This window comes from Mirounga leonina, unplaced genomic scaffold, assembly GCF_011800145.1.
Source record: "Mirounga leonina isolate KUSES-001 unplaced genomic scaffold, KU_Mleo_1.0 Mir_168, whole genome shotgun sequence".
NCBI lineage: Eukaryota > Metazoa > Chordata > Mammalia > Carnivora > Phocidae > Mirounga > Mirounga leonina.
Window position 1 is genome coordinate 13,572,061 of NW_023270426.1, and position 16,525 is coordinate 13,588,585.

Genomic DNA, 16,525 nt, shown 5'->3' on the forward strand with positions numbered 1-16,525 from the left:
GATGGACTCTGAAAAACAAACAGGGTTCTAGAGGGGAGGGGGGTGGGAGGATGGGTTAGCCTGGTGGTGGGTATTTAGGAGGGCACATTCTGCATGGAGCACTGGGTGTTGTGCACAAACAATGAATCATGGAACACTTCATCTAAAACTAATGTTGTAATGTAAGGGGATTAACATAAGAATAAAAAAAAAATAAAAAAAAAATCTCCTTTGTCCTTACTATATTTGTACTCTGTAAATTTTGCTTGGGGCATTTTTTTTTGAAGCTCTGTTATTATGAGCATAAAGGAGCTCATGATAATGAGATATTTTTGATTGAGCTGCTTTCATCTTTATACCTTTTAAAAAATCTTTAATTTGTTGGTATTTATTTTGCTTTTGCTTTCTTTTTATCAGCATTTGCCCTCAGTGTTTTTTTGTTCCATCCCTTTATCGTAGATCTATCTCACATCTTGACTTGGCACCTTTCTTTTACAAAAAGCACCAAACTGGATTTAAAAGGAGTTTTAAAACGTAGGCCCGCCTTTTAACTGGTAGTTTATTCCCAGCTATCGTGACTGCTGATGTGTTTGGAGTCTTACCTGTCATTTTATTTTGTTTTGTATCTACCATGTTCTTGCCCTCCTCTCTCAATATTCCTTACAGTAGTCTAGATTTCTATGCCCTCCTCTTGTCCCCATCTCATGTCTGGAAGTTATAATCTTCTTTCTGTCCTTTCAGTGGTAACCATGAAACGACTTCAGCACATACTCAGCAATGAATACTTTCCATCGGTGTCAACAAGGACCAGTTTCAAAAGTCTCTGGCACGAGTTCTTCTGCCCTCTCCTGGTGCCACCTGCCACACCGATGTGATCTAGAGATTTTGGTTTGCTAGATCTTTTCTTTATGTGCCATCAGTATCTCTGTAAGCCAAATCATGAGGTTTCCTGGTTCCTTGGCTTACCACTGCTTCATGGATAGTACCCCGTCCTTTTAGATTAATAAAACAAAACATGGGAGTATCTAGTTTGGTAATCATTTTAGAGGGTATGTGGGTGGTAAACATTCTAGAATACATTTCTGACAATGTCTTTTTTATTTTCTTACTGGATTGAGTGTAGAATTTTAGTTCAAAATTATTTTCCCTTAGCATCTTTGGAAAATATTGCTCCATTGTTTTTCTTTTACCCAATGTTAACTGTTCATTTGCAGGAAATCTGGTTTTTCTCTCTGGAAGCTTTAAGGGGTTTCACTTTGCTCTTGGTGTCCTAAAATTCACCATCATGTGTCTTGGGTGAAATTTTCCTCCCCTTTTAGGAAAAAAAAAACTTATTATGGAAATTTTAAAGTATATACAAAAATAGTGAGCTAAGTTATGGATTTAAAAAACCGTATAGTGTCTGTTATTTCTAGAATCTGAGGGTTCAAGGTCTGCCTTGTTGATCTAATGCTATCCCTGATGTCGTTCACCTTTATTCTGATTTGTATTTTTGTTGTCTGAATTACTTCTTTTAAGAAGGGCTCTTGTTGGACATACTGAATGAGTTCCTCCATGTCTGATGACATATAATAGAGCTTTTATACTTGAAAGATGGCTAGACAGGTCCCAAAATTTTAGATTACTTTTGCTCTGCTACCATTGGCGTGAGAATTAGTGTGAGACCTTGAAGAAAGCAGCTTGATTTTCTCCTGCCTTGTAGGTAATTTTCCTTTTCTGCCCAGGTGCCACAAGCCATCAGAAGTCTTTTCTGGTAACTTTTTCTTCTTTTTTCTCTTGTTGAAATTTGTAACTTCACTAGGGAATATCTTGGTGTAATGTTGCACTACCTATGAAATTTTGATTTCTGGCATTCCAGGTTTTATCCTTGGAAAAATTTCTCGATCACATCAGGACTGCCAATTAGTGACCATGGCATTGTCGACCGCTCTCTCTTCGTGCACTTAGCTCTGTCTACACAGCATGACAGGCCAGAGACAAACCCACAAACAGGACAGGTCTCACTTTAACTCATGATTCAAATCTCAAATGGGAACTAATGCTCCTTTGACAATCTTACTGTATTTCTTCGTATGTCCACCATGCTCCCACTTTCTACAGTGACTGCTGCACACGGAGACGAGAACTCCATCTCTCCACTACCCACCACCTGTGTGGCCCTCACTTTCCACCTCTTGTCTTTTCCCACAGTTAAAGATTCTCTGGTTTTTCTCAAAGGCCACTCTTTACACCTGTACTCTGGATTGCCTTCCAAGAGTTCACAGTTATCCTTTTTCAGTGAGTTATTCTCTCGACACACATTTTCTCATAACTTCCATCTTAAAAAAACCCATCTCTTTTAATAACGTCTTATACCTCTAACTAGTACCTCAATTGTGTTTCCCTTCAGGACAAATTTCTTTCTTTCTTTTTTTTTTCCCTCCTCAGCGCTCTGATTCCTATTTTGTTCTATTTTATTTCCAGATTTATTGAGTAAAGTAAAATTTATAAAGTGAAAGGATTCCTCCGTCGAGTGAATCAGTCACCCATTACCTCACATATTTGCCCTTTTTCTGTGTGAGAATATTTAAATTCTGTTCTCTTAGCAAATTTCAATTGCACAGTACAGTGTTATCAGCTGTAATCGCCGCCACATCACTCATTAAATCCTTAGACCTTAATCATCTTATACCTGTAAGTTTATATGCTTTTACCAACCTCTCCCTATTCCCCCACCCTCAAGCCCCTGACGAACATTCTTCTCCACTATTTCTGTGAGCTCAATTTATTTATTTTTATTTTTTTAGATTCCACATATAAGTGATACCGTGTCTTCCTCGGTCTGGCTTATTTCACTTTGCATATTGCCCTTTGGGTTCCTCCATGTGTTCTCGCAAATGACAGGATTCCCTGAATCCTGTGTGTGTGTGTGTGCACGTTTTTTTGTCCACTCATGCACTGATACACAACTAGGATGTTTCCACACCTTGGCTATTGCCAATAATGCTACAAAGAACACCGGAGTTCAGGTATTTTTTTGAGATAATGCTTTTGTCTCCTTTGGATATATACCCCGAAGTGGGACTGCTGGATTATATGGTAGTTCTGTATTTAATTTCTTGAGGAAATTCCAAAATCCATACCTTGTGGCCTTAGCAGTTTACGTTCCCACCAACAGTACATACGGTCACAGTGCATGGGGTTCCTTTTCTCCACATCCTCGTCAACACTTGTTATCTCTTGTCTTTTTTATGGTTAGCCATCCTAACAGGTGTGAGGTGATATCACTTTGCGGTTTTGGTTTTCATCTACCTGATGATTGGTGATGAAGAGGCCACCATATCTTATTGCTCCTTCTCTTTCTATGTCTTGCTCTTTATCTCAGCAACATCGGACACGAGTGGCCACTCCCTGCTTGAATAATCCATCCTTTTAACTGTCACGGTCTGACACCGAGCTGGAGAACTTCCTCTCCTGCTGGCCACTCATTTTTAGTTTTCTAAATATCTTCAGTCACACTAGATTTTGGAGCTCCGAGCTCAGTCACTGCCCCTCCACTCTCTCTGCTCTCGTGGTGTCCTCATCCAATCCCATGACTTTTCAACGACAACCTGTTTGCCAGCACTTTACAGCCGCGGCTCACGACCAGATCTGTGTATCTAATGTTACCACTTGGAAGGCTCCTATATTTCTGGCAGTTACTTTGGCAGTTTCTTCCCGTCTTTTCCTTATCAGTTCATAGTTGCATCATCCCGTCATTTATTCAAGTAAACTCCAGGGACTCATCTTCTCTACCTCTCTTCCTTCCTCCACTGTAGCCTATCAATCCATCTGCAAATTCTGTTGGTTATCTCCAAAGTACACTCTGAATCTGAGTCCCTTTAACGACATTTTTACCCTGCTATGGCTTTTATTTGAGCTTTCTTCAGCTCTCATTTGGATGATTAAAATTGCCGCCTAAATGGACCCTGTTTCTACTCCTAACCCCTCACGACGCATTATCCACTAGGCAACCAGACATCTTTGAAAATGTAAATCAGACAGTAACAACAACTAACAACAAGTGAAATTCTACTGTATGTCAAGCATTGTTTTAAGGGTTTTATACGATTTAACTAATTTAATTTCCCCGATAATCCTATGAAGTGCTCTCATTATTCCTATTTGTGTTTAGAGGACGAAATTGAGGCACATAGTGAAGCCAGCTTGCCCCAAATCAGAGCTAGGAGATACGAGTCGAGGTTTCTCAGATTCATCATCCATCTCCAGGGCCCCACTTGGAACCACTCTGCCACAGTGCATGCACCACAAAACTCTCTCTTGACCGTGGCCTGCATCTGGACCTCACCTCATGCCACTCTCCTGGCACAAGGTCCAGCTAAGCAGGCCCTCATTCCAGCCTCAGGCATCTTTGCTCTTATTGCTCTTTCCTTTCCTTTCCATTTCTTTCTTTCTTTTTTTTTTTTTTTTTAAGATTTTATTTATTTATTTGAAGAGAGTGAGAGAGGGAACACAAGCAGGGGGAGTGGGAGAGGGAGAAGCAGGCTTCCCGCTGAGCAGGGAGCCCAACGTGGGGCTCGATCCCAGGACCCTGGGATCATGACCTGAGCCGAAAGCAGACACTTAACGACTGAGCCACCCAGGCGCCCCTCCTTTTCATTTCTATGCATCAGCTCAAATGTCTCCTTGTCAGTGAAGCCTTCCTTGGAAATGTCTTCTAACTTAGCTCCCATTTAATCATTAAATCTTACTCAAAAAGATTTACTGCTATATGAAATTATCATGTCCATTACTTGTTTGATGCCTGTTGTTCCCTGAGCAGAACATACACAACTTGAGAGCAAAGTGGGGGCGGGGGGGGTGGGAAGGACCACCTTTCCTTCTAGTTTATTAGGGTCTTCCAAGAGCCACACACACAGCGGGTGTTCAGTAAAGTGTAACTTAGTAAGTGACTGTTCTGTAATAGTTTTTCATGGGGGCGGTGTGTTCTTATATACAGATATAAATATCTTCTATAAGATACTCATATACTCAAATATATTTCAATTTTTTTTTTTACTTTTCTCTTTTTGGGGGGACTTTATTTATGCAATGTTGGATTTTTTGTCTTCCACCTATATCATTTTCTTATTAATCACTTCCATACCCACATTTTCACCTGTGTTTTCATCCTTTGCTTCTTTTTATTAATTCTACTGTGCCTAATTTCTGTGATGCTTTTCTTTTCTGAGCTCTGCTAGATCATTCTCTCTTGAGATCGCTTTATCTTCATTTTCAAGCTCTTTTATTGTAGTTTTTATTTAATGGTGTCTCTTACAGATTATGAAACAATTTTCCTAAACTTGTCTTCTTCCATTCCTGAGGTGTTTTAGTCTAATTCTTGTTTATATTCCTTTTTTCTCCCCCCCACCCAACCCCAATATATATAACTTAGTTGCACTCTTGTGTAATTATCCATCTTTGACTGATTTTCATCATTTCAACTACTTGCTGAAAAGTAATGTAACAGAAGATCACCCACTGCTGAGCTGGGTGTAACCTATAGCTTCAATTCATGTTTGTTGTATGAGCATCCTCTCACCAAATTGGTTATACTCTCTGCCCATGGGGTATGCATACCAAGTTTTTTGTAATTTAGGAGGTCACTGAGTAAAGTTCTGAGTAAAGTTCTTTGGGTCTTAATATGTCAACTGTGTTTTCCCTTTTCACACTGAATGTGGAACTGGACTTCTACAGAAACATTTTATGCTTCTCTCATTCACCTCTGTTCCCAATCTTCTACTCAAAGACTGCTGGATGAACTCTTAAATTGGGGCAGTTACTTTGAAAGATATCTGTATTTTATTAAAGTCTAAAGAAGAATATGTCACTGCACCTCTTATGTGTTTTTGATTGAAATTTTATAATATTTGAAAGATATTCTTCAGAGTCTGTATTTGGGGACCATTCCTCATTTAAGTAAATAACACTCTTCCCTCCTCCATTGTATTTCTAAATCTTCAGGGGATAGGAGTGAGGGAACACATTTTTATTCCATCATCTTAAAAGCAAAGCCTTCCTTCATCTCATTAGTATTTCAAAATTCATTTTGAAATAAATTTTATTCATTTCAAAATGAATAGCCAATAGTATTGTCAAGATTTTCATTAAAATTTAATGATCTTGGTGAACTTTTTTCTATTTATTAGGTTTTTCTATTCATTTGTTTACTTAAAAAATAATTACTGGGCATAGTATATTGCATAGTCAAATTTCATCTGCTATATCTGATAAGGGGTCACTACTCAAAATATATAAATAACTTACACAACTCAACACCAAAAAAAACCCCACAATCTGACTAAAAAATGGGCAGAGGAACTGAGTTAGCACTTTTCCAAAGATGACATACAGATGGGCAACAGACACATCAAAAGATGCTCAACATCACTAATTATCAGGGAAATGCAAATTCCAACCACAATGAGGTATCATTTTACTCCAGTCAGAATGACTAAAGTCAAAAAAATCAAGAAATAACAACTGTTGGCAAGGATGTGGGGAGAAAAAGGAATCATCAAACATGGTTGGTGGGAATGCAAACTGGCACAGCTACTGTGGAAAACAGTATGGAGGTTCCTCAAAAAATTAAAAATAGAACTATTTTATGAGCCAGTAATTCCATTACTGGGCATTTGCCCAAAGAAAATGCAAACACTAATTTGAGAAGATATATGCACTCCTTGTTTGCTGAAGCAGTATTTATGATAGCCAAGATATGGAAGCAACCTGAGTGTCCATTGATAGACGAATGGATAATGAAGGAAAATGTGGGACATACACACAATGGAATGTTATGCAGACATAAAAAGTATGAGGGCATGCCATCTGAGAAAATATGTAAGGATCTAGAAGTAATTATGCTAAGTGAAGTAAGTCAGACTGAGAGAGACAAATACCATATGACTTCATTCCTATGTGGGATCTAAAAACACAAATGAATAAACACACACCAAAAGCACAACCAGACCTATAATACAGAGAACAAACTGATGGTTCCCAGAGGAGGGGGGGTGGAGGGGTTGGGCAAAATGGGCGAAGAGGAGTGGGAAGTATAGGTTTCCAGCTATGGAATGAAAAAGCCACGGAAATAAAAGACACGGCACAAGGAATAGGGTCGATGATATTGTTAGAGTAATGCATAGTGACAGACGGTAGCTACACTGGGGGTGAGCACAGCATAATATTTAAACTTGTAGAATCACTGCAGTTGTATACTTGAAACTAATGTAACACTGTGTATCAAGTATACTTCAATTAAAAAATATTTCACCTGTGACTGCATTTATAGTTTTCTTTAGAGAGGTTTTAGATTTCCTACGTAAGTCTAATTCTTTAGCTTGTAATATTTTTAGTTTCTATTGCATTTGACATTTGGGGGATAATTTTGTTGGATTCCAGTTTCGCTGTACTCAGCATTTTTACTGTTTCTTTTTGTGGCTTTATCTTTCATTCTCATTCTGACATTTGTAAACACTTTTTATTTATAATAATATTTTGGCTGTTTATAATGGAATTTCTAACTATAAAAACATGTCTTGTATTAAACGGAACTTTGCTACAAAGTCTTCTGATGATCAAAGAAAGTTCTGCAGAAGGTTCAGCTACCAGCATGGTATCATGAAAAGTCTGAGGATCAGAAATGTTTTAAAACCTGGATCTTCTGTAGCATCTTTTAACAATGAAGAAATTCCAAATGTATAATGCTGCCCTAGGTCTTTTCTTTGAAAAAGCAAGTACATGGGATCACAGAATATTAGAGCTAAAACACTCCTCCTCCTCCCACCCAAATCATGTAGTTTCTCACTCTATAGAGGGAGACAGAGATAAAGAGAATTTAGCCTCTTTTGAGTCACCCAGCTCATTTATGGCACATCCGGGACCAGAAAACTGGGTTCCTGAAATGATCACAGTGCCCACCCCCTTGCTCCCAGGAAACGCACAGGTAAATGTAGTGAGCATACAATGTAAAATTCAGCTAGTTACAAAAATAAAAATTTTTCCAGGCGTAAAAAATAAAACACATTTCTAAGTATTTTAGTCCGATGAAATTCAAACACACATACACACTCAAAGAATATAAAGGAGAGGAGGAAATGAAAATGGATCCATGCACCATAAGAAGGCAGGATGGTTAACAGTGTCTTCCATACAATCTACTTGTACCATTTCAAGCATGTTAGCATATGCGCTGTGCGAGACTCTGAGAAACACATGTGAGTCTGTCAACGTGACTCAGGAGTCTGGGTATATCTTCTAGGTTTTCAGATCCTGGGAGAACAGTGCTTTTGAAGGAACCACGCATAACTGTAGACGTCATCTACTTTTAAGTTTGGTAAGTAGTGTATATTGAATGAAATACCTAATAGATTAAGAGAAACTATGAAATCGAACTACAGTCTCATCGGTTGTTTGCAGACATTTAAAAATTAACTTTATATTATGCATGTAATTCACGAATTCCACTCTTCTGTAAAAAATTAAAATTGACAGGTAAGGTTGAATTACGTTTCAGACTAGTACCCTCTAATCTTAGTATCTTCCCTGAGGGTAATTCCTTCTGTGAAGTGGGGTTTGATCTTTTAAAAAATTTTTCTGTGTATTTACTTGCTTACATACATACATACATACCTACAGAAAACATACAGTATTACTTATAATTTTCTTTAAAATATGACATTATATATTGTTCTGTAACTAGACATTAAGAGTCCTGCTTCAGTAGAACCCTTACCTGCTCTACGGAATCTCACAGCGACAATACGCCATGTTTATTTCACTGTCTTGGGCATTTGGGGTTTTTTTTTTTTTTTTTTTTTTTGGTTGTTACTATGAACAAAATTGTAGCGAATATCCTTGTATCTCTCTTCCTGTGTTAGATTCACTTTTTCTTTTTTTTTTTTTTTAAAGATTTTATTTATTTATTTGAGAGAGAGAGAATGAGAGACAGAGAGCATGAGAAGGAGGAAGGTCAGAGGGAGAAGCAGACTCCCCGCCAAGCAGGGAGCCCTATGCGGGACTCGATCCCGGGACTCCAGGATCATGACCTGAGCCGAAGGCAGTCACTTAACCAACTGAGCCACCCAGGTGTCCAGATTCACTTTTTCAAACAGCTTTCTTGAGGTGTAATTTACTTGCTATAAAGTCTGCATGTCTTAAGTGCACAAGTCAGTGATTTTTAGTAAGTTACAGAGTTGTGTGGTCATCACCACAGTCTACTTTTAGAATTTCCCATCTCCCAATGAGGTCCCTAATGTCCTTTTTTTTTTTTTTTTAGATTTTTTTTTTTTTTTATTTGACAGAGAGAGACAAAGCGAGAGAAGGAACACAAGCAGGGGGAGTGGGAGAAGGAGAAGCAGGCTCCCAAGGAGCAGGGAGCCCGATGCGGGGCTTGATCCCAGGACCCTGGGATCATGACCTGAGCCGAAGGCAGAGGCTTAACGACTGAGCCACCCAGGCGCCCCCCCAATGTCCTTTTGCAGCCACTCTCCATTTTGGCTTCTAGCACCAGGCAATCACTGATAGATTCATTTTTAAGAAATCTTATTTTGTGATTTTTTTCCCCAAAATAAGATATTATTCACTATCTTCAAATGTCCCTCCAAATACCCCCACCGTTTTCAAGGGATTAGAGGCTAGGACCGTAACTAAGATCTTTCTTTTTTTTTTTTTTTAAGATTCTATTTATTTATTTGAGAGAGAGAGAGAGCGAAAGAAGGAACACAAGCGGGGGGAGTGGGAGAGGGAGAAGCAGGCTTCCCGCTGAGCAGGGAGCCTGATGTGGGGCTCAATCCCAGGACCCTGGGATCATGACCTGAGCCGAAGGCAAATGCTTAACAACTGAGCCACCCAGGCGTCCCCGTAACTAAGATTCTGAATTCAAGGAGGGGCAACGCAACCATCTCTTCTCCAGGAGGAGGAAGACTCTGACTGCACCATCCCAGGTGACAACACTTTGGGGAAGAAGTGCTGAGAAAAACGGGCCAGGCGGCGCGGCCACTGTATGTGCTGGGGGACTGCGACGTGCACCATAAAACGTGAACATTTTCCACTCCTGAAGCCACCGTAGAGACCCAGCTGCACCTCCTCCATTTACACATGAATTAACTAAGGTCCAAGTAGGTTACAAACAATATGGCCCAGTCGCAGAGCTATCCAGCCTGTGCAGGGGTCTGGAGATGAGCTGCCTCTTCCTCTCCTCGTGATGGAGTGATACCAAAACGAGAACACCCTCTCATACTTTCACTTTGCTAAACAAGCAGAATTGTTTCAAGGAGCTGTCCTCTACTTCTCAATTAAGTGTTTTCGATTTACAGGACACAGAAGGATGAAAAGCAAGGACAGGCCTCATTGGCATTGCATGATCTAAACCGCATTCTACCGGCACGGCCCCTGAGATGGAAGAAATCCAGCGACCGCACAGCCTTGAAAGAGCTAGAAAAAAAGCTGGCAGGGAGTGAGGATGGTTTGGGACTAGTGCTATATATCTGCCTTGAGGTAGGCATCTAAACTAAGCAGACCCCGCCCCGCGAAGCCTTACCCACGCAGCCCTCTCCGTCTGGCCGTCGGGTCATGCCGGGCGGGCAGAGGCACATGAAGGTGCCGATCAGGTTCTTGCACATCATGCCCCTAGATTCACAGTCATGGAGCCCTTCAGCACATTCATCCAGATCTAGAAAACAGTTTTAACAGGAAAATAAAATTCTCAGGAGCAGGCTACTGTTTCGGATTCTGAAGTCTTAGTTTTGGTTTTCTGGCTCTTAAAACGCTACCATGTGACAGAGAAAGGAGCCAGTCTCTTCCAACTCTTGGCTACATTCTAGATTTATAAAAGCTTCGGCACTGGTCCTAATGCCAAGAAGTTCCAGAAAGAACTGAATGGGAAATTATCAGAGAGGGAGACAAATGATGAGAGACTCTGAACTGTTAAGAAACAAACTGACGGTTGCTGGAAGGGAGGTGGGTGGGGGTGATGGGGTAATTGGGGGTTGGGCACTAAGGAGGGCACGTGATGCAATGAGCACTGGGTGTTATACGCAACTGATCAATTACTAAACTCTACATCTGGAACTAATGATGTACCACCATATGTTGGCTAATTGTACTTAAATAAAAAAATACTATAGTAAAAAAAAAGTTCAGGGAAGGACAGTCTTTGCTTTAATAAGAGCCCAAGAGTGTGACAATGGTGGGCTCTTCAACCTGTCTTATCTTTGATTTGCTCAGGTAGATCATCAAATGTCTTGTTATCTAGGTGTGGGAATCTACCAGCAACATACTGTCAGGTACGTCTGTGAACGCTAGAAGAAGATAGTGGAGAACTGTAAGATCATTAAAATACATTTCCAGTGTGGCAAATAAAGTGTCTCCTGTCTGTGGCCATACCTTTGCACATCTTCTGGTCTTCCCTGAGGGCGTAGCCAATCGGGCATGTGCATTCATAGGACCCGAAGGTGTTCATGCAGCGGAAAGCACATAGCAGCGGGTTCTGGGCACACTCGTTGATATCTGATCAAGGAAATAGGCAGGCATGTACTGAGCCTACAGTTTTGTCTGTTTACATGACGCTGGTGTATTTACTCGGCTCTCATAGGGAAAGCAGTAGGATAACAGAACTCACACTACTGGTATGGAGAAGTGGGTACCTGACAAACTCATCCTCCAACAAATAACAACTACAAACTCTGGAAAAAAAATACAAAAACAACTACCTGCAGTAGTTTCTAGTGGTGAGTTGAAACTCAGCAAACAATCAGCAAGAAATAAGTTCCTAGTTTTTTCCTTTGTTTATTTTGTTTTTCTGAGGTTACCCTGTGGATGGCTGTAGTCCTGGCAGCAGCAGTACCTGGCAGCTACATCTTCAATAGAAACTTCCCGAGCTTCTATCCAGAGCAATCAGGGGAGGGAGCTAGGGTCAACCAAGGCTGCTCAAGAGTGAGGGGGAACCCCGACAGGAGAGGGCCAGAGATGGAGACACGCTATTTTTTTTTTTTTTTTTTTTGCATAAAAGCCCAAGTTGCTGACTTAACCATGCGTGTGTGGGGCATAATCAAAGACGCTAGCCACACTGGGGCTTACAGAACAAACTGAAATCTGAACCACTGTCTTCCACAGGCCAGCCACTCTGCTTTTACGTTCATCCAGGTTAACTGCCTGCTAAGACAAAAGCATCAACATTCTTCGAAGTAATACAACTGATTCCAGAAGATATCACACTCACAACATCCATGGTATAGCCCCAAATTAACCAACATGCTGAGGAGCCAAGAAAATGGGATGCCAACATCAAGAGAAAAACACCACCACAGATGCCAACTCTGAGGTGACCAAGATGCTGGAACTATCAGGCAAGGGCTTTGAAGCAGTGACTGTAACTGCTCACCGGGGAAAAGGAAAGGATATTTGTGATGAATATAATCATCAGCAGAGTATCAAAGCTACAGACGTAAAAGCTGAGACATTAAAAAAACCTCTCCTATTATCAAGAACAAATAATATTTAAGAAAAGTATCACTTGCCTTCGCAATTCATCATGGGCCCTGGCTCAAAGCCTTCATTGCAATTGCATTCAAAACTCCCAATAACATTGGTGCATGTACCATTCCCACACGGATTGCCGATCGAACATTCGTCCGTATCTGAGAAAAGAAGAGTAAGAAAAGTGCCCAACAATCTGCAGAGTTTTAGTTTAATATGAGCATGCCCATGAATATCCGCCTGGCCCTCACACATTCCCAGGATCTTTACAGGGCACACCTGACTCTGTACCCTCCTTGGCCTTGAATGGCTGGCCAGCCCTGATTCAGTGCAGACGAGCCCCAAGGATCAAGTGTGCCAAGCTCTGAGTCCCCAGACAGCCATGTTTTCCCTAAAAGTCACAAGCCCACAGAGGGGTGTGGTCTTCTGCTACAAGAGCAGCTGCAGAAAGTCAATGGGACCTAAAATGGACCTCTTTCCCATTACTGGTTTTGGCAACAATAAAGCTCTAGGCTAGGCACACCAGAGTTTGTACATTTGGTTGAAGGCAGAGGTTGGGCAACTCTCTCCATATTCGCATAAACCAGGTCTACTGGAAAATACAAGATGGGAGAAGAAAAAGCCGTTACCAGCTCCTGATACTGGCTCTGTGAGTCCTACCACCACCCGGGGCGCCTGGAATAGGAGAACTAGAACAGAACTTTCCAGGTGTGTCACGTGGAGCCAGCACTCACCCACACAGCGCACTCCAGTGTAATCCAGGTTGTAACCCATTGGGCATTCACAGCGAAAAGACCCGTCTGTATTGATACACTGACCATTTGAGCAAATGCCTGGACTCTCAAGGCATTCATTGACATCTAAAATAAAGAATTATACATAAACTTCCTCAATATAAAAAAGATACGTCGAAACTGTGTGTATCTATTCAACAGAGACTTAAAATTCACAAGACATGTACGCATTTCTTTTGCCAGATAAATATGTACTGTATTTTGTATACAGTGTAGTCTCATGATAAATATAATGCACGTGATATATAATGCTGTGTATATATATATATACATTAAAATATACTGTATGTTATACAGTAAAATATGATTTATAGAAATGTACAATGATTTATTTATATGAAGATTATAGGAATAAAATACGTCAAACCACACCTTCACGAGTGTCATGAAGACTGGGAACCGTTCCGTGGCCATAAGGACACAAGTCCTGGAAGGCAACTGTAGAGAAGAATACAAATTCCCCATTACTGAAGAGTCTCAGCTATCGGAGACCTTCGGAACTGATTAATGGTATACGTGAAATCCGACTTATCTATCTTTATGGTTTCCTTCAAAAGCGACACTGAGCCTATTTAGAGCAGGTCACCCAAGCTTGCCCAGCGCCTTCCGGGGTGCCGCCGACTGAGGGCTTCTGGTTCTGTCTGTTTGCTCCTTTAAGGCCGAGAGGCCAGAGCCCCCTCTGCCCCGGACACACGGGGGCTACCTCGGACCTAGAGACCAAGCTGGTTCCGAGCCCGCTGGGAAGCAGCCTACATCTCGGCTGCACCAACGCAAGACCTGGGAGCCTCCTGGTCTCCTCCTGCAAATGGCCCTTGTGCTGACTCAGCCCCTCACCCTTTTATGTAAGATTCTAAGAGTGGCAGCCCGTGGTCTGATCCCCACGTGGGACTCGTGCAGCAGTTGGGGAATATAATTTTCACCCCCTCCTTGCATCTCCTGGCCCGCACCTCTCAAATTCATTCCTTTGAAGGCAAGCACTGCTAACCTCGGGGGGTGGGGGAGAATGAAGTAGCGGGAACGCTAGCTGGGCTCACACATTCACACATGCTGAACACCCAAGTGGAGAACGAGTCTCTCGGACGAGGGTGCGCAGCGAACTTCACAGTTCAGACGTGAGGGAGGAGTTTTGCCTTCAAAATACTCATCAGTTACACGGTTGAGGTGACTGAGAGTCATTCCCAGACCCGCACCAAGTGGCCAGCCACTCTTACCTTCGTCATCTTTGGGGCACAGCTCACAGGGGTCCCCCCAGCCCTCTCCTGGCATTTTACTACAGCAACATTTGGCCTTGGTGGTGTTGAAAGCTTTGGGTACAGAACACTTTCCGTTTTCAAAGTTCGTGAAGCAGAAACTCTGGCGGGTATCTAGTCAAGAAACAGGCCTCCTTACCGGTCATGTGAAAACACAGAGTACTCTGCAGATAACGGTTTCTGATGCAGCGTTTCTCATGGGCTGAACGCAGGATGCAGATTAGATTGGCAGTTGAAAGACAGGTCTGGAAAACCTCCCTGGCCGATTTCACATGCCAACTTACACTGACCTGTCTATCAAATTTGACGTAATTGTTCAAAATGTTTAAAATGTTTTTATAACGTCCCTAGGAAACCTGAGAAATGATGCTCAGTGTTAAAATGATTTCCATAGCTCTTCTTCCACTGTTACATGATAGCCTAATAAAAACATTCCACATAACTTTCAGTAAAACCATTCACATTAAAAGCAACTCATATACTAGTGTACAAAAAAAAAGAGAAAAACTATACCAACAACAAATGCAACAGTGAAGCAATAATAATAAGTGAATAAAAATAGTAATTTTTAGTATGACATTAAAAAAAATGTGGAAACAGAGCCAAAAATTCAAAGTACCTTAAAAGTGTCTGGCACGTATGGTTTTGAGACCTATATTTTTAACTTAGACGTATTTGCCATAGACATGTACTTTGTAGTGACCTACATTCGCATGAGGGTTTACGGTCTAGCTGTGAAGTTCCTAAGAGCAAATGATGACAGAGAAGCCATTCCAAAGCTTACCAAAGCATCTGCGTCCATTATCAGACAGTACAAAGCCGGGGGGGCAGATGCACTGGAAGCCCCCAGGAGTATTGGTGCAGGAACCAAAAAGACAGATGTTGGGATCTTCGTCACATTCATTTATATCTGGATAAGAGCAGGAGAACATATTGCTTTAAGCAAATTAATACACTGTTCAGTCTTTGAAAATAAATAAATTTGTCCATACTACCACAAACCACTAGCCACTGATTATTTAATATGAAACGAGAGTACATAACGTGTATGTATAACTTATCCTTTAAAAGTAAACTATTATCACTTCAAAGATTATATCCAGTTTCAATCAACTATACAGCCCAGACACCCAAGCAGAACTCCAGCTCGTGGCACCTGATCCCTACGGGTGTGTGTGTATGTCCCATCTGCTTATCACATGTGACCAATTCAATATCCTACAGGTGTCATAGCCTCAGTGGGTCTCCTCCTCTGATGCTCCTCTCTGCCATCCGGGTTAAGATCCCAGAGTCCGCTTTATTCCTCCCCCTGACTCCAGATGCAGGCAGCATGTGACCTGTCTCTTCTACCTCCTCTGGGCTTTCAAACTCAACCTCACCTGTCCCCGTAATAATATTCCCATAAATCTCCTAACGGACGGGGGCGTCTCCCACACTGCCTCCAGGCTAAGACACACATCTACTTGAAGATCTGTGCCTACGGAACCAGGGGGACTCAGACATGGTTTGAGAATTTCATCGTTCCCACCTCACCCCTTTGAAAGGTTCCTTCAAAGAAGTAAGTATTCCTTACCGGTGATACTCGGCCTTTTTATTTTTTTCATCGCAAGTGCTTATTTAGTGAGTTATTTTACCGCAGTGAGGAAACATTACACAGTTCCGGCCACATTAGAAAGTCAGCTCCATGAGGACAAGGACACAGCTGTCCGGGTCCCTGCTGCACCGCTCAGCCTAGCGCGGTGTCAGGCACATACTACATTCTCCATTTATATTCGTAGAATTCTAGTGAGTCATACCAGGCCCTTTCTTTAAAAGTCAAAACCAAACCAAACCGAAGCCCTGCCGTGCTCCACACTGCCCGCAGGACCGAGTTCAGTCTTCTGAGCCGCCCACTCACCGCCCCTCCCTTGGCACACCCTGGGTGCCTGTGTTTCCCGGTGGCCTCCGGTGTTCTCTCCCCTTCTTTGATTAGTCACTCCCTGTCCAACACTTAGGGGCCACCTCCAA

The 16,525-nt window shown here is 41.7% G+C and overlaps 1 protein-coding gene across 1 annotated transcript in view; it reads right to left on the minus strand.

The window, feature by feature from the left end:
- The window catches only part of FBN2 (fibrillin 2), a 261,369-nt gene that overhangs the window by 26,788 nt on the left and 218,056 nt on the right, over positions 1–16,525 (minus strand). The window contains exons 49-55 of the mRNA XM_035014042.1: positions 15,303–15,428; positions 14,480–14,632; positions 13,641–13,706; positions 13,209–13,334; positions 12,516–12,635; positions 11,383–11,505; positions 10,538–10,669 (exon numbers count right to left, since the gene is read on the minus strand). Of these exons, the coding sequence (XP_034869933.1) occupies positions 10,538–10,669; positions 11,383–11,505; positions 12,516–12,635; positions 13,209–13,334; positions 13,641–13,706; positions 14,480–14,632; positions 15,303–15,428 (846 nt within the window). The remainder of the gene's footprint in view (positions 1–10,537; positions 10,670–11,382; positions 11,506–12,515; positions 12,636–13,208; positions 13,335–13,640; positions 13,707–14,479; positions 14,633–15,302; positions 15,429–16,525) is intronic.